The 21,589-nt window shown below is 48.6% G+C and overlaps 2 protein-coding genes across 3 annotated transcripts in view; one reads left to right on the top strand and one right to left on the bottom strand.

Annotated features, from left to right (window-relative positions):
* The window catches only part of ANKRD13C (ankyrin repeat domain 13C), a 30,985-nt gene extending 19,872 nt beyond the window's left edge, over nt 1-11,113 (top strand). Inside the window, exons 7-13 of the mRNA XM_069738268.1 lie at nt 1,762-1,906; nt 3,279-3,410; nt 4,373-4,534; nt 4,995-5,074; nt 6,108-6,206; nt 8,896-8,996; nt 9,242-11,113. Of these exons, the coding sequence (XP_069594369.1) occupies nt 1,762-1,906; nt 3,279-3,410; nt 4,373-4,534; nt 4,995-5,074; nt 6,108-6,206; nt 8,896-8,996; nt 9,242-9,372 (850 nt within the window). The 3' untranslated portion in view covers nt 9,373-11,113. The remainder of the gene's footprint in view (nt 1-1,761; nt 1,907-3,278; nt 3,411-4,372; nt 4,535-4,994; nt 5,075-6,107; nt 6,207-8,895; nt 8,997-9,241) is intronic.
* A 765-nt stretch (nt 11,114-11,878) lies between these two features.
* Nucleotides 11,879-21,589, bottom strand: part of SRSF11 (serine and arginine rich splicing factor 11) — a 29,203-nt gene continuing 19,492 nt past the window's right edge. For both annotated transcript variants that reach the window (XM_069738266.1, XM_069738267.1), the window contains 10 exons: nt 21,188-21,297; nt 20,837-20,929; nt 18,220-18,269; nt 17,997-18,121; nt 17,805-17,889; nt 14,896-15,021; nt 14,718-14,807; nt 14,503-14,598; nt 13,359-13,515; nt 11,879-13,265 (listed from right to left, as the gene is read on the bottom strand). In XM_069738266.1, coding sequence (XP_069594367.1) covers nt 13,068-13,265; nt 13,359-13,515; nt 14,503-14,598; nt 14,718-14,807; nt 14,896-15,021; nt 17,805-17,889; nt 17,997-18,121; nt 18,220-18,269; nt 20,837-20,929; nt 21,188-21,297 — 1,130 coding nt within the window. In that variant the 3' untranslated portion in view covers nt 11,879-13,067. The remainder of the gene's footprint in view (nt 13,266-13,358; nt 13,516-14,502; nt 14,599-14,717; nt 14,808-14,895; nt 15,022-17,804; nt 17,890-17,996; nt 18,122-18,219; nt 18,270-20,836; nt 20,930-21,187; nt 21,298-21,589) is intronic.

Here is a 21,589-nt window from a genome sequence, read left to right as displayed (position 1 = left end):
TAGCTTTATTAATAATGGTATATAGCACTACAAACAAGAGGCGCCCGCACGAATAGTAACACACAGTTTGTACAAATAGCCAATTTAATTAAAATATATAAAAGACCACCCCAGCAGGTAAAACATGCTAGAAATGATAACTAAACCATAATAACAGACACATGGGGAGCACAGTGTCCCCCAATAAAACAAGTGGAAAGAGGGTGAATATAGAAGGTTTCCTACAGCCAGAAAATAAGCGCAGCCACAATGACGCCCAACACCCAGGTAATTAACCCCTTCCAGCCACAGGTCTCCCCTGCACCCAACAGGTTTCCTTTTCTCAGTCACTTGTTTGACATGGTCCAGTGCCATAATTTCAGTTATTCTCTTTATATTTCTTGCAATATTTTGCTCGCATGTAATTCATGGTCACAGCACAGAGATTGCCTGAATATGCTCAGCCGGCAGCTCTGAGCGGTCATGTCATAGGTACGTGAGCGGTGATGTCAAAGGGGCGTGGCCTGTGGTCCTCAGCCGGCAGTTCTGCAGTGAGCGGTGATGTCAAAGGGGCGTGGCCTGTGGTCCTCAGCCGGCAGCTCTGCAGTGAGCGGTGATGTCATGGGGGCGTGGCCTGTGGTCCTCAGCCGGCAGCTCTGCAGTGAGCGGTGATGTCATGGGGGCGTGGCCTGTGGTCCTCAGCCGGCAGCTCTGCAGTGAGCGGTGATGTAATGTGGGCGTGGCCTGTGGTCCTCAGCCGACAGCTCTGCAGTGAGTGGTGATGTAATGGGGGCATGGCCTGTGGTCCTCAGCCGGCAGCTCTGCAGTGAGCGGTGATGTAATGGGGGCGTGGCCTGTGGTCCTCAGCCGGCAGCTCTGCAGTGAGCGGTGATGTAATGTGGGCGTGGCCTGTGGTCCTCAGCCGACAGGTCTGCAGTGAGTGGTGATGTAATGGGGGCATGGCCTGTGGTCCTCAGCCGGCAGCTCTGCAGTGAGCGGTGATGTAATGGGGGCGTGGCCTGTGGTCCTCAGCCGACAGCTCTGCAGTGAGCGGTGATGTCATGGGGGCGTGGCCTGTGGTCCTCAGCCGGCAGCTCTGCAGTGAGTGGTGATGTCATGGGGGCGTGGCCTGTGGTCCTCAGCCGGCAGCTCTGCAGTGAGTGGTGATGTCATGGGGGCGTGGCCTGTGGTCCTCAGCCGGCAGCTCTGCAGTGAGTGGTGATGTCATGGGGGCGTGGCCTGTGGTCCTCAGCCGACAGCTCTGCAGTGAGCGGTGATGTCATGGGGGCGTGGCCTGTGGTCCTCAGCCGGCAGCTCTGCAGTGAGCGGTGATTTCAAAGGGGGCGTGGCCTGTGGTCCTCAGCCAGCAGCTCTGCAGTGAGTGGTGATGTCATGGGGGCGTGGCCTGTGGTCCTCAGCCAGCAGCTCTGCAGTGAGTGGTGATGTCATGGGGGCGTGGCCTGTGGTCCTCAGCCGGCAGCTCTGCAGTGAGCGGTGATGTCATGGGGGCGTGGCCTGTGGTCCTCAGCCGGCAGCTCTGCAGTGAGCGGTGATGTCATGTGGGCGTGGCCTGTGATCCTCAGGTGGCAGTTCTGCAGTGAGCGGTGATGTCATGTGGGCGTGGCCTGTGATCCTCAGGTGGCAGTTCTGCAGTGGTCTCTGGGCAGTGATGTCATGCAGTGACTCCACAATAGTAGCTGCTGATTTTGCTGGGGGCTCCAGGAGCCGGACCCTCCTTCCCCGCATTATGTAGGAGACCAGTGACGATCTCTCCTCTTCCAGGCTCGACACTACTCTCATAGACTTCACAGACATGAAGTGCCAACGAGGGGACCTCAGCTTCATCTTCAACGGAGACGCCGTCCCCTCGGAGTCATTTGTGGTCCTAGACAACGAGCAGAAGGTTTACCAGAGAATACATCACGAGGTGAGTGACGGCTCTGAGTACGGGGGGATTTGCGCTGCCCGCGTACCTGCATAGTACTGGGGCTATTGTCATGTTAGTAATTTCTAGGATATGTCATTACTTTTATGCCCAGTGGGGGTCCGATCTTTGGAACAACCCTCCCCCCCCCCCCCCCCCACCAAGCCCCCCGATCCTCATAATGTGCTCACTGCACTGAAATAGCGCTGCTTCACTTCTAAGGTGTCATGGGACCATGGTGCCGCATCGCCACCCTGTGTGTGGTACAGGGAAGCTGATGGGCAGCCCCAGGGTCGGACCACCGAGGTGTCGCATCGCCACCCTGTGTGTGTAACAGGGAAGCTGATGGGCAGCCCCAGGGTCGGACCACCGAGGTGTCACATTCCCACCCTGTGTGTGTTACAAGGAAGGTGATGGGCAGCCCCAGGGTCGGACCACCGTGGTGCCGCATCCCTACCCTGTGTGTGGTACAGGGAAGCTGATGGGCAGCCAGCCCCAGGGTCGGACCACCGAGGTGTCGCATCGCCACCCTGTGTGTGTTACAGGGAAGCTGATGGGCAGCCCCAGGGTCGGACCACTGAGGTGCCGCATCCCTACCCTGTGTGTGCTACAGGGAAGCTGATGGGCAGCCAGCCCCAGGGTCGGACCACCGAGGTGTCGCATCGCCACCCTGTGTGTGTTACAGGGAAGCTGATGGGCAGCCCCAGGGTCGGATTACTGAGGTGCCGCATCACCACCCTGTGTGTGTTACAGGGAAGCTGATGGGCAGCCCCAAGGTCAGACCACCTGAATGCCACTTGATTGACAGCAGCATATAAGTGGTTAAACAGCAGTGACCAGAGCTTGTTCTGATCGCTGCTGATAGAGGCTGGTGGGTTCAGCTCTTGAGACTGCTCCACACCCGCCATGTCAGGGGGTCAGCGCTCATCCCGCTACCACGGCCGCAGGGATGTTGGAGGTCCTGGAATTAGTCTGAGGGTCTGTCCTTTTAATCCAGGGCTCTGCAGGTGCAGAAGACCACGTATGTATTGGGCGACTGCTGTGCACGGTGGTTAATCAGCGCTGTGGCCCCTTTTATCCTGTGGTCAGTGGGGGTCCCAGAGGTCAGGCCCACACAATTATAACGTGGTGGTGCTTCATATGACGTTATTTTGCACTTTGGTTTGGTTGCTTGGATTCAGCAGATTATTTGTAAAGCTGCATGATAATCCCTATTGGAGTAGAGATGCTGGGCATTGTAGTTCTGCTGCATTTTCTCCATACGAGGACCTGGGTAGAATGGTATAAACCCTTGTGTGCTCACCTGGCAGAACATATTGGCGAGGCGTCTTCTCTTCCTCGTTGGTAACGATCGCTCCGAATTTCCCGTTTGCAGGAATCTGAGATGGAGACGGAGGAAGAGGTGGACATCCTGATGAGCAGCGATATCTATTCCGCAACCTTGTCGACGAAGTCCATCACGTTCTCACGCGCCCAAACCGGCTGGCTTTTCAGGGAAGATAAAACGGTATGCAGGCGGGCGCGGGAAAACGGAACCACACAATGGGTTAATCTATCAGAAGAAAGGATCTGCAGTGCCTCCGCTTCCTGCTGCGATGGCAGCGGAGCGCCGCCCTAGTGGAGGGAATCCCCAGGTCTTATGTACTCCGAGACTTTCATATGATCTCCCTCCCAATGTTTGGGGAGTATTACAGATTACTGTAGGCGACCGTGTGAGTAAAGTGTTGACGCCCTTAAACCCTCCTCGGCGGAGTATCGAGAAGCAATATGATCTTCGTTCTGATGGCAAAAGGGTTAACAAATGATGACTTTTTCCTAGGATAGGTCACAAATGTAAGATCATTGGGGGTCCTACACCCGGCACCTCCACCGATCAGATGTCAGCAGCCCCCGCAGGGCAGCGCGCGCGCGCACACACACACACACACACACACACACACACACACACACACACACACACACACACACACACACACACACACACACACACACACACACACAGTCTGTCTGGCCGGTGCCCGTTGTCTATGGAGGAAACATCAGAATACAGTGTGCAGTGAAGTAGTTTATTGTTGAGGCTCTGCTGTTTTTCCTGATGAACAGCCTAGTTTAGATTACAGTGACATCACACCGCGGTGCTAATAAGGAACTATACCACGCCGGAGGTCGCACGTGCTCAGTCATCCTGTCCTTGTCAGGAGAGGAGCAGAGACCGTGCAGTACATGGCGATTAAGTCTCATCAGATATAAACCATCAGCTGCCAGATGGGGAAGGAGACTGACTCGGCGTCAGCTGCCAGATGGGGAAGGAGACTGAACCAGCATCACCTAGTGGCAAAATATGGAATCAAAAAACGATTTTATGCTAAAAACCGTAAAATGACTTTAAAATGGCCAGTAAGCAGCCGTGGGATCACTCACCCCCGTCAATCGGCTGTATCTAACAGAATCTTTTGCTTCTTTCTCAAGGAACGTGTGGGAAACTTCTTAGCCGACTTCTACTTAGTGAATGGATTAATATTGGAATCTCGTAAAAGGAGAGAACATCTCAGTGAAGAGGACATCCTGCGAAACAAAGCCATCATGGAGAGCCTGAGCAAAGGGGGGAACCTGATGGAGCAGAATTTTGAGGTAGGTCCTCGCTGCCCCTGAACCTGCAGACTGTTATGGATTCGGTAAATGCGGTCATGCTTCTATATTGTGGGCCGTGAAATAATGATTATGGGGGTTGCTATATTCCCAGTTGCCCCCTGGCTTGCTTGTTTTCGGGGGTGCAGTATATTCCTGATGATTGACAGTCCGGACCAGTGACATGATTAGTCTGCTGGTCCGGACTCTGCACCTTCCCATGCTGCTGTATGAATCGGCTTTACCTCTACAGCATCGGAGGGGCGCAGGGGCACAGAAGATGGCCGATACCGGCAATCCCGCCAGCCACAGAGCAGCTTTTACAGGCTCTGTAGGAAAGAGTTTGTAAGAGGATTTTTAATAAGAGGCAAAGTTCCTAAATTTTACAAGAACTGTGCAGTTTTAGATGAGAATGACCCTATAATTCATGGCCGTGCTCCTCTAACACGTGTTTCCATTGCAGCCGGTCAGGAGACAATCGCTGACCCCTCCGCCCCCCAACACCATCACGTGGGAAGAGTACATGTCCGCTGAGAACGGCAAGTAAGTGTCGGACAAGTGCGATGGTTTGTAACATTTATATACCCCAGGCAAGAATATATGCCACCCACCCCATCTATATACCCCCACCCCATCTATATACTCACCCCATCTATATATACCCCCACCCCCTCTAGACACCCCTCCACTCCATCTATATATTCCTCCACCCACCTCTATATACCCACCCCATCTATATACCCCTCCACCCACCTCTATATACCCACCCCATCTATATACCTCCACCCCCTCTATATACCTCCACCCCGTCTATATACCTCACCCCGTCTATATACCCCCCAACCCATGTGTATATATAACACCCACCCTCTATATACACCCACCTTCTATATACCTCGCCACACCTCTATATACCCACCCCATCTATATATACCTCCCACCCAGTCTATCTACCTCCATCCTATCTATATATACCCCCACCCCGTTTATATACCCCCACCCCGTCTATATACCACCCACCCCGTCTATATTCCCTTCACCTCATCTACAGTATATATAACACCCACCTCATCTACAGTATATATAACACCCACCTCATCTGTATATACCCCCACCCCATCTATATATACCACCCACCCCCTCTATATACCCCCACCCTGCCTATGAGCTGTGCACAAGTGTCCCCGATAGCAGAGCTGCCCGCAGACTGTCTGTCACACTGAAAAACTGACCAGTACCTCCAAACAGAATAAGACAAGTGTGAACTGCTGCAAGCCGCCACACCAGGACCTTATTCTACCATTTTAGCATAATATCTACGGTGGTGGTGGGGAGGGCAGCTTTCTACAGGTGAGAGAAGAATTAGTAGGTTTAGGTCGACTTCACGAGGTTCAAAGTTTTCTTGGTTGAATTCCTGGATTTATCAACTCCCATTATAGTGTGAGCTGAGAGCAGGTCCGTCGTGCAATGACAAATGTGCATGTGTACACAGTGTCGCGTGTGTGTTGTGCGTGCGCACGGTGTCCTTTGTGTTACGCTCTGCTGCTTCATACATTCTCTCTCTTTTTGACCCCAGAGCTCCACATCTTGGAAGGGAGCTCGTCTGCAAAGAGAACAAGAAAACCTTCAAAGCCACCATTGCTGTGAGCCAGGACTTCCCTCTGGGAATTGAATCGTGAGTTTACGTACAATGATTTGATACGTCCCCCCTGCGTACCCTCGTGCTGCTGCAGCGCGCCCTCGTGCTGCTGCGGACAGAATTGCATGCTGGTGATTGTGGTCCTCCCCCAATTCCTGCGCTTGGGTCCTTTTTGTCAGCGCTGTAGTTTTCCTTTATAAGATCGCTGGGGCCGGAGTCCTGTGTGTGAGCGAGCGCTGCCACGTTCTTAATCTTCACGATCGGCGCACTTGCTGCACCCACCGTCCTCTCCTTGTACACGGTGTAGAGTGCAATCTATCAGCAGCAGGAGATCATTACTGGGACTCGACACTGCAACCAGAGATTATATGAAAACTAGTAAGTGACCCCGTGCTGCAGTCGGTCCCTGGGTCACCACTTTATGCTGCCCTCAGGTAGGACGGCATACATTAATGCTCACAGACCCCCTTCATCCCAGTCAGTGGGGTGAAATCTGCAGCAACCCCCTACTGAAAATAAACAGGATTGTGCTGGAAGTCCAACACCCCCTCTGTTGGGAGCGGGGCCATATTGGGAGCGGTGTGTTGACTCTCCTGGCATACAGATATTTTGTCCATGTCTGATGGGTGCAGTAGGTCTCAATGCCGTGGGAGGGGAAACTGATGGACGCAGTAGGACTCGGGGGAGGGGAGAACTGATGGGTGCAGTAGAGCTCGGGGGAGGGGGGAACTGATGGGTGCAGTAGGACTCGGGGGGAGGGGGGAACTGATGGGTGCAGTAGGACTCGGGGGAGGGGGGAACTGATGGGTGCAGTAGGACTCGGGGGAGGGGAGAACTGATGAGTGCAGTAGGACTCGGGGGAGGGGGGAACTGATGGGCGCAGTAGGACTCGGGGGAGGGGAGAACTGATGGGTGCAGTAGAGCTCGGGGGAGGGGGGAACTGATGGGTGCAGTAGGACTCGGGGGAGGGGGGAACTGATGGGTGCAGTAGGACTCGGGAGGGGGGAACTGATGGGTGCAGTAGGACTCGGGGGAGGGGGGAACTGATGGGTGCAGTAGGACTCGGGGGAGGGGGGAACTGATGGGTGCAGTAGGACTCGGGGGAGGGGGGAACTGATGGGTGCAGTAGGACTCGGGGGAGGGGGGAACTGATGGGCGCAGTAGGACTCGGGGGAGGGGAGAACTGATGGGCGCAGTAGAGCTCGGGGGAGGGGGGAACTGATGGGTGCAGTAGGACTCGGGGGAGGGGGGAACTGATGGGTGCAGTAGGACTCGGGAGGGGGGAACTGATGGGTGCAGTAGGACTCGGGGGAGGGGGGAACTGATGGGTGCAGTAGGACTCGGGGGAGGGGAGAACTGATGGGTGCAGTAGGACTCGGGGGAGGGGGGAACTGATGGGCGCAGTAGGACTCGGGGGAGTGGAGAACTGATGGGTGCAGTAGAGCTCGGGGGAGGGGGGAACTGATGGGTGCAGTAGGACTCGGGGGAGGGGGGAACTGATGGGTGCAGTAGGACTCGGGGGAGGGGGGAACTGATGGGTGCAGTAGGACTCGGGGGAGGGGAGAACTGATGGGTGCAGTAGGACTCGGGGGAGTGGAGAACTGATGGGTGCAGTAGAGCTCGGGGGAGGGGGGAACTGATGGGTGCAGTAGGACTCGGGGGAGGGGGGAACTGATGGGTGCAGTAGGACTCGGGGGAGGGGGGAACTGATGGGTGCAGTAGGACTCGGGAGGGGGGAACTGATGGGTGCAGTAGGACTCGGGGGAGGGGGGAACTGATGGGTGCAGTAGGACTCGGGGGAGGGGGGAACTGATGGGTGCAGTAGGACTCGGGAGGGGGGAACTGATGGGTGCAGTAGAGCTCGGTGGAGGGGGGAACGGATGGGTGCAATAGTGCTTGGTGGAGGGGGGAACGGATGGGTGCAATAGTGCTTGGTGGAGGGGGGAACGGATGGGTGCAATAGGTCTCAATGCCGTGGGAGGGGAAACTGATGGGCGCAGTAGAACTCGGGAGGGGGAACTGATGGACGTAGTAGGGGGAGGGGGGAACTGATGGACGCAGTAGAACTCTGGGAGCGGGGAACTGATGGACGCAGTAGAGCTCAGGGGAGGGGGGAACGGATGGGTGCAGTAGTGCTCGGTGGAGGGGGGAACGGATGGGTGCAGTAGGGGGAACTGATGGGTGCAGTAGGGGGAACTGATGGACGCAGTAGAACTCTGGGAGGGGGGAACTGATGGACGCAGTAGGACTCTGGGAGGGGGGAACTGATGGACGCAGTAGGTCTCGGGGGGAAGGGGAACCTGATGGGTGCAGTAGTGCTCGGTGGAGGGGGGAACGGATGGGTGCAGTAGGGGAAACTGATGGGTGCAGTAGGACTCGGGAGGGGGAACTGATGGACGTAGTAGGGGGAGGGGGGAACTGATGGACGCAGTAGAACTCTGGGAGGGGGGAACTGATGGACGCAGTAGGACTCGGGGAGGGGGGAACTGATGGTTGCAGTAGGTCTCGGGGGAAGGGGAACCTTATGGGTGCAGTAGCACTTGGGGGAACCTGATGGGTGCAGTAGGACTCGGGGGAGAGAGATTTTGCCTTTACCTTCAGAATAGTAAAGATTTAATGTTGTTGCAGTAACTTCATGTAAAACTGGAGAATCTTGCAGAGGCTAAAACGTGGGGATCTGCATATTGCTGGGGGCAGGTGATAACATGTCGTCTTTGTCTTCCAGACTGCTGAATGTCCTCGAGGTGATCGCACCGTTCAAGCACTTTAATAAACTCCGAGAATTTGTACAGATGAAGCTTCCCCCAGGATTCCCTGTAAAACTAGGTATGTGATCTGGTACCGGGGATTTTCTTCTCCTGTTATTGGTGACCTGTCTCCAGATGGATGGGGGTCTTGACTCGTATAACGGATGTGACCCCCAACAATTAGAAAATAGGAATGTTGCTTTGCCACCTGCCCTTGTACCGTTTCCTAAGGATGGGCCGGGGTCTTGGCAGTTGGCCGATGCTGACCTGAGATGAGCCCTTCTTGCTTTCCGTTGACCCCCTGCACTCCTCTTGTGCCCGTAGATATCCCGGTGTTCCCGACCATCACAGCCACTGTAACGTTTCAAGAATTCCGCTATGGAGAGTTCGAGGAGTCCATCTTCACGATACCGGACGACTACAAAGAGGATCCAAGTCGCTTCCCTGACTTATAATTTCCGTGATGTCCTCTACCCTCACTGACCTGTCAGTGCCCACCATAAAAGTGGCCGCACCGGACACAGCATTGGCCAGGGGGGGCTCTTAAAGGCAAAGCATAACCGGTTCCCTGTGGTCGTCTGCATCCGCGTGATGCACACGGTGTAGCAGATCCCGTTCTCCAGCACCACTAGCTGCAAGATGGCGGCATTATGGGGCCCCCAGGTCCTCACCTTCCTCCACTTTCTGGTCTTACGTTTCCAGTTTTGTTTTTTCTCCATTCCTCGCTGCAGTCAGGGGCCATTCAGCGAAATTCTGAGATTTTACACATAGAACTTTTAAATCTTTTTTTTCCTCATAAATTATCCACGATGTAATATTATATAGATTCATCTTGGCTGGCTATATCTCTATATATGTACAGAAGAGAGAAGATTTCCTTCTGTCATTAATCACGTCAATTCAATAAATCGTTATAGCATCCCCCCCTCCCCCGCAATGTGGAGACAATCACCTGGCACTTGTTGATTATCACAATGGATGCCATTTTTAATCTCCTTTCTCCATGTCAAGGTTTTTTTTTTCATGTTTTAATGTTTTGGGGGTGTTTTGTTGTCGTAAATATTTTGTTTATTTTTATATTTAATTTTCCGTTGCTTTACATTTTGACGCAAGAACTATATTAAAAGGGGATATTTGAAGAAACAAAACCCTGGGTGCTTTCTTCTAGAAATTGCAGCGATTGTTATTACAAGTTGTCTGTTTTTGCAACCCAGCCACAATAAAGCGAACACAGCCGACCTGTAATACTGCGTGCAACCCATGGGCAATGGTGGCGCTGGTTTTTTTTAAAGAAAGCTGCCGTAATGTTTTCTTGTTTTTCTCGGCTCATCCTTTTCGGAGCATTTTCTTTTTAGATGGGAGATTAAAAACAAAACACAAGTCATCCTCTTCTGGTCTGAGAAATGGCTGCACACACGTTCTGTTCTTTGGAAAGCTGGGTGTCTTCCAATATGGATGCTCCCTAGATATCTGCCCACCATCCATTCCTGGGATAACCTCCCTGCTTTCCCAGAAACAAAGCAATGTTACATTTCATACTATTAAGGACACTAGATGGCGACGTGTGGATGTTTTGTTTTTCTCCTATAATGCTCCTATGTTCTGTATGCTTCTTGTTGTAGGGCGGGTTCTCATTTTTACATCGTACAATGGCTCTGCAGCCGCAGAACTGTGTCCCCCACCGCCCACCCCAAGGCGAGACCATGATGCAGCAGCTAGTGATAGAAGCTTTAAGGGGCCCCTTTAAGGCTCCACATAAAGGGATGACCTTAGCAGCGCTGTCGTTTTTGTACAAGCCGCCGTCCCCTGCATGTCAGCGAGCTGAGGTTTTGTATATAATCAAGATTGTACAGAAAAGGGGGATTTTAACTATGAATGGGGGGGTAAAAACAGACTTAATTTACAATGTGGCATTTATCGTGGTGGCATTTCGGCCATTCATCCTGGGTAACATGAAGCAGATCTTCAGGCTAAACATTCAGGTCTTCCAAATCGCTGCTTTATACTGAAAGGGAATAAAGTGTCTTCTCCCCTCCCCCGGCAGCACAGGACGCGCCGTGTGCAGATTTATACTGGAAGCCAGTTAAGACTTCACTCATTTTATGCCATTTTTTTTTGTTTTTGTAACTCATTAATGATCATTTCTTGCTGGATCCACACATAGTACTGGTTTAATTAAAGAAAAATCAGTCTCTGCTCCTGCGTTGCTGTTTATTTCCTACTTAAATGTATGAATGAGTTTGTCTGTAAGGGGTGGCCTGGATTTAAAAAAAAAAAAAACAAACTTATTTTTTCCTCCAATGCACAACCCCTTTAAGATGTAATGCTTTGCAGGACCTTGGGCTGCTGGACCAGAGCCCTTTGGATCACCTAACTGCCGCCATCCCCAGTGCCTCTTGTAGCGCACCCATGATGTTGGGGTGTCTGATGGCGCCAGGGATGCCGACAGGCTGGAGGAGGTTCACGTGGCTATGCTCTGGTGGTCACTAGACAGGGTCCTGCCAATATTTTTGCTTAAAAGGAATTTTTCCAATCATGGTATCAGACTGAGGACCTTATTCTGGTTTCCTGCCGCTGTTTTTACTGGACAACTCCTTTGATCCCAGCGATTGGCAAGTTATCACCGAATCCACAAGGAGGGGTTAATCTACTAGCCGTCCATCACAATGACCTCCATGACTTAATCTCTACAGAGGCCATTGCTTAACTTGGTGACTCTTAGGTTAAAATTATGGTGTGGAGGACACTGCCCCTTTAAGACTTTGCATTCCCCAGATATACTGCTTGTTGCCTAGGTCACCAGCCACCTCTGCAATCTATCAGCAGTGACCTGTTTCCAAGGTAACAAGTGTAGCTTCAGTCTCATGCGCCAGACTCGGCGGCTTTGCGTTTAGTCTGAACAGTCAATCCCCCCCCCTCCCTCCGGTCTGATAACAGATCAGGGATCATCACGGAGACAACTTCCATTTATATATTTTATTATCAAAGGTTCTCATAAAACAAACTTTCATGAACTGTACATGGAGATGGCACAGATTGGAGCCTACAACTGTTACTGATAATGAACCAAAGTGAAGCCTCGGCAAAAAATAAAATGCACCAACTACTCAGCATATAATAGAATGGACTCACGGCACTGGGGAAAGGGAGGGGGACACAAAAATATATATATATATGACAATGGTCTGGTGGGGGGGAAAAAAAAACCCAGAAAAAGAGCACAAACATTCAATTAAAATGTACGGATACCTCTCCACTCATTTACAAAAAGCAAAAACTAATTCTTGTGAACATTGTAGAAAACACAATGCGACCGGAGAACTCCATTACTGGGAATGGAAACTACACCCCTCAGCGTGTACTGACAGCATGTGGCTGCTGGGAGTTGTGGTTTTACAACAGCTAGTGAATGCTGCCCTATAGAAAAAAAAAAATCATCTGAAGAAAGTAAAAGCTGAACTGGCTCAGCCAAGGGTTTCCCATCACAGACTACTGGTGGATGAAGCGTACGTGTCCTTGGGGCGGACTGCTGGGAATTATCCGCAGTAGATTACGCCAGGCCGCAGGCCACCACATCTCTGCCCAGGACTCGATCGATAACGTATAGTGTGTGCATTCAATATGACGGCAGAGTCTATGATAGGAAACCCCTATAGCCACAAGAAAAAGGCAGCGACCTATTAATGAAAACAGGAGGAAAGCGCACAGGTTGGCGCAGTACGACGGCGAGCGATCGACCTGCGTTAGGAGGAAGCATTTTAAAGCCTTTGACTCTCCCCGCAGATAACACAGACCACCATTAATGGAGGGCAGCCATGGCTCAGGATAATGTGAACTATTTGGGGTCTAGCATATGAGGGAACTGGGCATCTACACGGCAGAAGGTACAACACATGCGAGGTGGGAGACGCATGCAACGTATTTAAGTTGCGTTACATTAAAGAACTGGGGGGAGGGATTTTTATTTTTACAGTTTTTCTTTAAAAACCACACAAGACAGGTTATATCTACTGTCAGACAAACCCTCCGGTACAAATCTAATGACTTCTGTAGTTTTACATTCACCAATATGCTCTGTGCTGCAGACGACCAAACCTTAAATAGAAAATTAAATCACATAGTACGGAGCAGGATGGGGGAGGGGTCGCACTCAATCGCTCATATCCATGTCTTCCTCGTGGTGGTCATCGCCATTCACTTTGGAGTCCTTTACCAATTCTGAAGTCGACCTCTCTCCTGTGTCCTCGTTCTCCAGCGGGGGGCTAGCTTCGGTCACCATATATTCATCTCTCTTTTCTTTGTCGCTGTCGTAACCCTGCTCCTCCTCATCGTAGTTCCGCGTCACCTGCTGTACAGAGAAAGCGGCGGCAAGTTAAAGCTTGTGGTCAGAGACCGGACGACGACAGTATGCAGTCACCACGGTTCGTGTCAGTACTCTTACCTTCACGTCTTTCTCGCTTTCTGATCTTCGCTCTCGCTCCTTCTCCTTGTCTTTTTCTTTGTCCTTGTCTTTGCTTTTCTTCTTTTTGCTGGAAGATCTTTCCCTTTCGTCTCTGCTCTTCTCTCGGTCTTTATCCTTCTTCTTTTCTTTTTTGTGCCTAGAATGCAAACTTACCAGTCAGTCCAAAGATGACAGAGACAAGATGGTGCTTTATATTTCTTTCTGGCAAATCGGGTTTACATGAAATCTATGGAAACACCCAGAGAGAGGACAGAAGCCTCCAACGGAGAGATGGGACAGAGAGGACAGAAGATGGATCTAGTTTCTGTCCACACCGAATATGAAGCATGGACAAACATAAGGGGAATTTTTTTTTTTTTTTTTTTAAAGGGAAAATATTTCTTTGACCAAATCACTTCAAAGACCACCCATCGTCTCACATATTCCTTGATTTGGAGGCTTTAATTACTGTCCTAGGATAGTCAAGAAATACCGGAGACAAAATGGTCCTTGTTGCAATTTACTTCTATTAAAAATTGTCAATAATGGAGTTTTTTAATCTCTAATTCAACAGACTGCTGTGGTAGCCAGTAACCTAGGTAACGAGCAGCCAAAGGCGATGGAGAACCCCTTTAAACAAAAAAAAAACAAACACAAAACATAAAACTGGTCTAAACTGATACACAAGTCGGGTTCATCAAAACACAACTGCAGCAAAAGTAAGCTGCGGCCTGTACAGTTATGCCGACACTGCTGCTTTACAGGCGTATTCCCATCTCCAAGATCCTATCCCAATATGTAGTAGGTATAATACTAGCAAATACCTCTAATTAGAAACGTAGTCTAGTTCTTCTGATTCGCCGTGTCACTTACCCCATGTGAAGCGCATTGCAGTAGCTTAGGTATCCATGGTTACAACCACTAACTGACACTATAGGAGTGGTCGTAGACATGGATACTTAAGCTACCGCAACGCCCTGCACATGGGGTAAGTGACATACAAATGTAGCAGTTCTTTTTATTTGATACTTGGAGGTATTTGCTGATATTACGATGCATACGATATATTGGAATAAGATCTTGGAGATGGGAATACCCCTTTAAGTAAAGGAGAAGGATTGCGCTTCACTTATCCAGCCAATACCTTCTAGGCGATGGGGTGCGAGATGCTTTCCTCTTCGGCGATCTCATTTTTTTCGGGGATCGAGATGCGCTGCGACTCTTCCTGCGCCTCTTGTCCCTGTAAAAGGAAAGACAGGAGAGGATGTAATGAGAACACGGCAGAGGAGCGACTCCTCCATGGTGAAGGAAGGGCACACGATCGGCCTGCGGACCAGTGAGCCTGCGCCAGCACTGCACCTGCTTGTGCTTCTGGATCGCCTGCTTGTGCTGTAGCTCTTGGGTGGGGTTTTCGATCGTTTTTTCTCTTTTTCTTCACGCTTTTTTTCTCTACAAAAAGGTAAAACCAGGATTAATTTTTTTTCCTGCATTGATGATGAGTGGATTGTTCTGGGTATGAAGACGTGGAAATGACTACCTGGATTTAGATCGAGAACGGCGGCTTCTGTCTCTTGAGTGGGAGCGCCTCCTTCTGGGGCTCTTTGAACGTCTGCGGCTCCGGGACTTTGAATGAGATCTTCTTCTTGACCTGCTTCTTGAACGTCTATAAAAAAAAAAAAAAAAAAATGCATGAAAAAAAGAAGCTGTAAGGCTGGTTTCACACTTGCGTTTCAAAACGCATGCGTTTTTAAAAAAAAAAAACCGCATGTTGAAAAAACGCATGTAAACGCTGCGTTTTTGCATGTGGTGAAAAAAACGCGGCGTTTTGACGCGTTTACATGCGTTTTTCCATGCGTTTGCGTTTTTTAAACGCATGCTGAGAAATGTGTGACAGCTGCCAATCATCAAAATAAAGTAAAAAACCCACTATAAACAGAAATAGTTAGGTGTAGGGATCATAACCCTAACGGGATTAGGGTTAGGGTTAGGATCCCTTTAGGGTTAGGATCCCTTTAGGGGTAGGGTTAGGATCCCTTTATCACCTTTATGGTGGGGGGTGGCATATCAGTGAGTTTTCTGTTTTGTTTTTTTTTTAATAAAAACGCATGCGTTTTTAACGCAAACAAACGCATGTGTTTACATAGACATCAATAGGTTTTTTGCGGCAAAAAAACGCCGCAAAAATTACTACATGTTGCATTTCTGCAACACAACGCATGCAGAGAAAAAACGCATGCGTTACAAAAATGCATGCAAAAAAACTCATGCGTTTTTAATGTTAAATATAGGGGGGGGGGGGGGGGAAACGCATGCGTTTTTTCCCGCAAAAAAACGCAAATGTGAAACCAGCCTAAGCTATTCACAGACTGTATGTTATGTATAGATGTGTTCAGGGAGTGAATATCCACTGCGGGCAAAGAGACCTCATTTTATTATTATTATTATTATTATACATTTTTATAGCGCCATTTATTCCATGGCGCTTTACATGTGAATACGGGCAAATATAGACAAATACATTAAACATGAGCAGATAACAAGGCACACGAGTACATAAGGAGGGAGGACCCTGCCCGCGAGGGCTCACAGTCTGCAGGGGGTGGGTGAGGATACACTAGGAGAGGGAAGAGCTGGCTGTGCGGCTGTTCAGTAGGTTGAGGATCACTGCTTGTCGGAAGAGATGAGTCTTCAGGTTCTTTTTGAAGGTTTCTATGGTAGGCGCAAGTCTGATGTGTTGGGGTAGAGAGTTCCAGAGTATGGGGGAAGCACGGGAGAAGTCTTGGATGCGGTTATGGGAAGAAGAGATGAGAGGGGAGTAGAGAAGGAGGTCTTGGGAGGATCGGAGGTCGCGTGTAGGTAGGTACCGGGAGACCATGTCACAGATGTATGGAGGAGACAGGTTGTGGATGGCTTTGTATGTCAGTGTGAGGGTTTTGAACTGGAGTCTCTGGGCGATAGGAAGCCAGTGAAGGGCTTGACACAGGGGAGAGGCTGGGGAATAGCGGGGGGACAGGTGGATTAGTCGGGCAGTCGTGCGACGGATGCGTCGTGTTTTGGCAGACCGTCGGCACAAAAAAGTTCCATGTAACGTTTTTTTGTGCGTCGCATCTGCCATTTTTGACCACGCATGCGCGGTCGAAGCTCCGCCCCCTCCTCCCCAGACTGCAGAATGGGCACCGGATGCGTTAAAAAACTGCATCCGCTGCCCACGTTGTGCAGATATTTCACAACATACGTCGGCCCGACGCATTGCGACGGGCCCGTACCGACGGAAGTGTGAAAGTAGCCCAAGTCTGCTCATCTGACTGCAAACTGCAATAAAAGTCATGTGCCATGGACATAATAGATGGTTCACGTCTGGCACCATCCACTTACATGTACAGCAGATGTCGGATCTACCTGCATTAACCCCATCAGCCCAGGACACTTTTTCACTTTCTTCTCCCCTTCTTCCAAGAGCCATAACTTTTCTATTCTTCCATCCCCATAGCCGTATGAGGGCTTGTTTTTTTACAAGAGGAGTTGTACTTTTCAATGACACCTTTCATTCTACCACATAGTGTACTGGAAAACTGAGAAATTCTAAGCGCAGTGAAATTGCAAAGAAAAAAAAAAGTGCAATTCTACAATTTATATATTTTTTTTAAATTATTTACCATGTTCACTATATAGTAAAATTGACCTGCCATTATGATTCCCTAGGTCAGTACGAGTACAAAGAAATATATAAACTATATGTATTTGGTATAAGTGGTAAAAAAAATTTTTTCAAAAAATTTGTAAGGAAAAAAATGTTTTTGCTTTTTTAACCATCTGCCGAGACCCCTAACATTCTCATTTTTCAGGATCTGGGGCCGGGTTACGGGGCTTATTGTTTGCACCCTTAGCCGACGTTTTTACTGACACCATTTTGGGGTAGATACGATGTTCTGCAATTGCAATTGCTCCATACATGGTGGGTGCCGGGAGTAAGGCCGGGATCACACATGCGAGAAACACGTCCGTGTCTCGCATGTGAAATCCAAGCTCTGGCGCCGGCACTTGGGAGCGGAGCGTGCGGCCGCATAGGAACACATGGAGCCGCATGCTCCGCTCTGGAATGCCGGCGCCAGAGCTTGGATTTCACATGCGAGACACGGACGTGTTTCTCGCATGTGTGATCCCGGCCTAAGAAGGATAGCAGGAAGGCGAACGTCGCTGTTATCCTTGTAGCTGGCCTTCACAAGTAGCTTAATGTCGCTACATACTGCAATATATGATCTCTAAGGGAATAATAAAATGAAGCAGCCCTCACACAGACATGTTACCAGGGAGAAACAAGAATAAAATACAATTTAGGCTAAAAATTTAAGATGCAAAAATAGAAACTGACCCAGTCTGGAAGTGTCTGCTGCAGAGCAGGAGCAGAATATCCCTATTATCAGGACTTACAGCCACATATCTCACCTGTGTCTAGAGGTGGAGGGTGTTCTCCTTCTCCTGGAATGGGAACGTGACCGTGAACGTTTTTTAGATTTGTCATCCTTTTTATCTAAAAAGGTGGGAAATACACAAATTTAAAAAAAAAATTATGAAAAGAACAAAAAACAAACAAAAAACAAAACAAAAAGAAAATAATGTGAATAGCAAGGAACGTACCGGGCTCAATGGCCGCAGAAATCAAGGATTGGGCTTCCCGGACCCTCTTCATGGCTTCTTCGATGTCTTTGTTGGAATCAGATTTCAGACTTGGTGACACCAGTCCGGCCGTCACGTGATTCAGTCTAGAAAACAAAAAAAAAATGCACTGATCGGTCAAAGCTGTCGGGGCCCAAACCTGCCGGCTGGAGGGGACATTAACGACTAGTGAGATATCACTTACTTTGGATCAACCGTGCTCATAAGTTTTAACAACTGGTCTGCTGCAAGTGACTAGAGAGAAAAGATGACAAGTAGTTAATAAAATGGAGAGGCATTTGTCAGAGGCAGACATCAGAGCTCAGGTCTGTCACCTTCCCCAAGAATCCTCACATTACTAAACAACATGGCCGCACATATATTTGGGCTATAACATCTTACCTTCTATGACCTGTGTGTTATACTGTGTGGTGAAATATGTATAGGTATATATGTATGCAGTGAAATATGTATAGGTTTATATGTGTGACCAGCAGTAGTTTAACATCTGCCCTGAAACTGCAGGTCTCGCAAAGGTCACAACATATGGTATCCTGAGCAAGCAGTCTACTGTCTCCAATCTCAACAGGGGGTCTTGCTGGGAACCAGGAAGAATTTTACACCTTTTAGCTCTTTCGAAGAGAGATGTCAATTACAGCCTGACACTATCTATCTGTGGGAAACTTTACACCAAGAATTTCAGAGAAAATAATATAGTCATTGGTGGAATGGCCATGGGCTAATGAAAAAACAAGCAATTATAATATTAACCTGAGAATCTGGTCTAGAAATCTGACCTCCAGGGTGACTATAAATCAGGCCTGTATACATAGAATCGTGTTCACAGATTGAGGGCAGCCAAGCTGATGTGATCCAGTCCATCCATTCCCCCCTCATGGAGCAGAAAGCAGACTACGTTAGCTATTTCTGTAAGTTTTCTCCTGTTATTTTATAACTGTTTTGCATATTTGTATGTCTTGTTATTACCATATTTTTATACCTTTTTCTTATTGTAAGCATTGTACTTTTTGTATTAAAGCATAAAACTTTAACAAGTTGAACCTTGTATGCTCTAAAGAATCCATAGCCTTAAGGTGTTTGATCCTTATGATTGGCAGACAGTAGTAGTAATATTTCCGGGACTCATCGCCCGTGTATTTGGTGATTGGTGGCATCGTGTATGAGCGGGTGTGTGGCCTGGGTCGGTGTGTGATTTATGTTCCCAATACAGCATAGGACAGAGGTTGAATGCTGGACAGAGAGGGGAGATAGATTAACCATTGCAGGCGAAACCCCAAGTCGCGTGCTGAGAGCGGATGTGTGACAAATTGGTGGCAGCACGGTGGGATCCGTGACATACTGCATCAGCGACTGCAGAATGAGATCACTGATATTCTGTCAGTAAGCAGGGGTGGCCGGTGACCTAGGCAATGACATGTACATATTTAACAAAAACCAACATACCGGATAGACATATAAGAATTTCCAAAACGCAAAATAATGGAGGAGCAACTCTTGATACTAGAATCCTACAAAGAATTGGAGGTTTGTGCCCCCAAAAAATATAACCACGGAGATAAGAAACACAATTTCTGCACATCAATATAGAGAGTTCATTAGGTTCTCACTCACATAACATACAGCAAGTACAGACAGTAAATAGAGGGGGTTCAAATGGTGAAGGCCATGTAACAAAGGTTGTAAGGGGATTTTTTTGTGTATGGATTTAATAACACTGTATAATTTTGGTGTCCCACTATTCTTTTAGGGTAAATGTTCATCCAAACAAAATCCTCCCCGCTCGGGAGTCTGTCCCAGCCCACCCACGTGAAACGTGCGTCGGAGCTGCGGCAAACACACTCATTTAACATGAGTAAGCATCTTATAGCACTGTTAATGGCACTTTATGCTTAGCACAATTTTCTGGTCTAATGCTTCATGTAATGTTGTGTGGGAGGATTTTGGTCGGCTGGACCTTTCCCCTAAAAGTATAGTGGGACACTACAATTATACAGTTATTAAATCCTTACAACCTCTGTTACACGAATACTCAGCCTGCATAGAATTACTTTGGACCTGTCAGGTTGCTTTGCAATCCCATATTCGTCCCGGTACATCTTTTGGGAATATGTGCAATCTTCTTTATCCTGAGACTTTCCCTTTATCATGACATGCGCTCTCTTTGATGGAGTGTTTTTGCCTGGCCTTCACCATTTGAACCCATATTTTTTTACTATGTACTTGCTTGTATGTTATGTGAGAACCTAATAGACTTTCTATATCGATGTGCATACACTGTTTCTTAGTTCAGTGGTTATACTTTGGGGCCACAAAGCTCCAATTCTTTGTAGGATTTTAAGGCTAGGTTCACATTTGCGCTGTGCAGTCCGTCTAGCGCATTCGCTAACGGACTGCGTTAACGCAATGTCTAAAAAGGGATCGCGTTTAGCGCAGATGCCCGATCTGCGCTAGCGAGAACTGACCCAAAAACGCTGCAGACAGCGTTCGAGGTCCGTCAGAAAATAACGGAACATCGCTAACGCATGCCAAAAATGGCATGCGTTAGATACATTGAGGTCAATGGGTGCGCTAACGGATCCGTTACATTGCATTAGTGGCGCTATGTAACGGATTCCGTCAGCGGACACCCACTAACGCAATGTGAACCTAGCCTAATGACATGTACATAATAGAATATTTTAATAAAAGGTAAATTGCAAAATTGATTATTTGTTTTGCAATTTTACCCATTTAGGAAGATGAAGCAACCCCTATAAATACAGAAAACATTGCTTTATAGGCTGTGGATGATTATTTTGTACCTGGGAGTTTAGGTTGGCTCCAGGAAGAGTAAGGGCTGCGAGTGTAGGATCCAACGTAGGAGCTCCCAGAGCAGCGAGCGGTACAGCACCGAGCTACGGACCATATAGAATTAGGAAACGGAAAAAAATCAGTATATACAATATATAATAAAAGAGAAAATATACCTTAAATCAGAGCTGCCCAACCTGTGGCTCTACAGCTGCTGCCATCATACCCCAATAGCTGTGGGCATGCTGGGAGCTGTAGTTTTGCAGAAGATGAAGTGTGACAGATGGAGGAACCTTTCTGGACATATACTGCAGGTAAATCCATACACACCAAGTAAATCCCGTAACTTGTTTCGCACTCACCTGACCCAAGGGGTTTGGAGTCGGCAGAAGTCCTCCGCCAGGAAGCAGACCTGTGACTGCATTTGCCGGGGCCACAAGTGACAGGGCTTTAGACTCATCAGGAATTATTCCTGTAGAAAAACCATATCTGCATTAGACGCACGGATCCGAGAACAACAATATAAAAAAATAAATAAAAAAATAAACACAAAGTACAAAAATAAAATGCAGAAAATAAAAGGAACACCCAGATAATCTGCCACTGCTCCACCACTTATCTGACTGCCATAGTCTACCATTACAGAGACATCATTGCACTTGCAGATTTTTTCTACACATGGTTAAGAGATTCTAGATTAAGAATAAAGATACTGCACAATACACACTACTTTTTTTTTTTTTGCTTTATTTTATTTTTTTTGT

This window comes from Ranitomeya imitator, chromosome 8 (assembly GCF_032444005.1).
Source record: "Ranitomeya imitator isolate aRanImi1 chromosome 8, aRanImi1.pri, whole genome shotgun sequence".
Lineage (NCBI taxonomy): Eukaryota > Metazoa > Chordata > Amphibia > Anura > Dendrobatidae > Ranitomeya > Ranitomeya imitator.
Note: the sequence above shows the minus strand (reverse complement) of the source record. Positions and strands in the feature narration are given on the sequence as shown.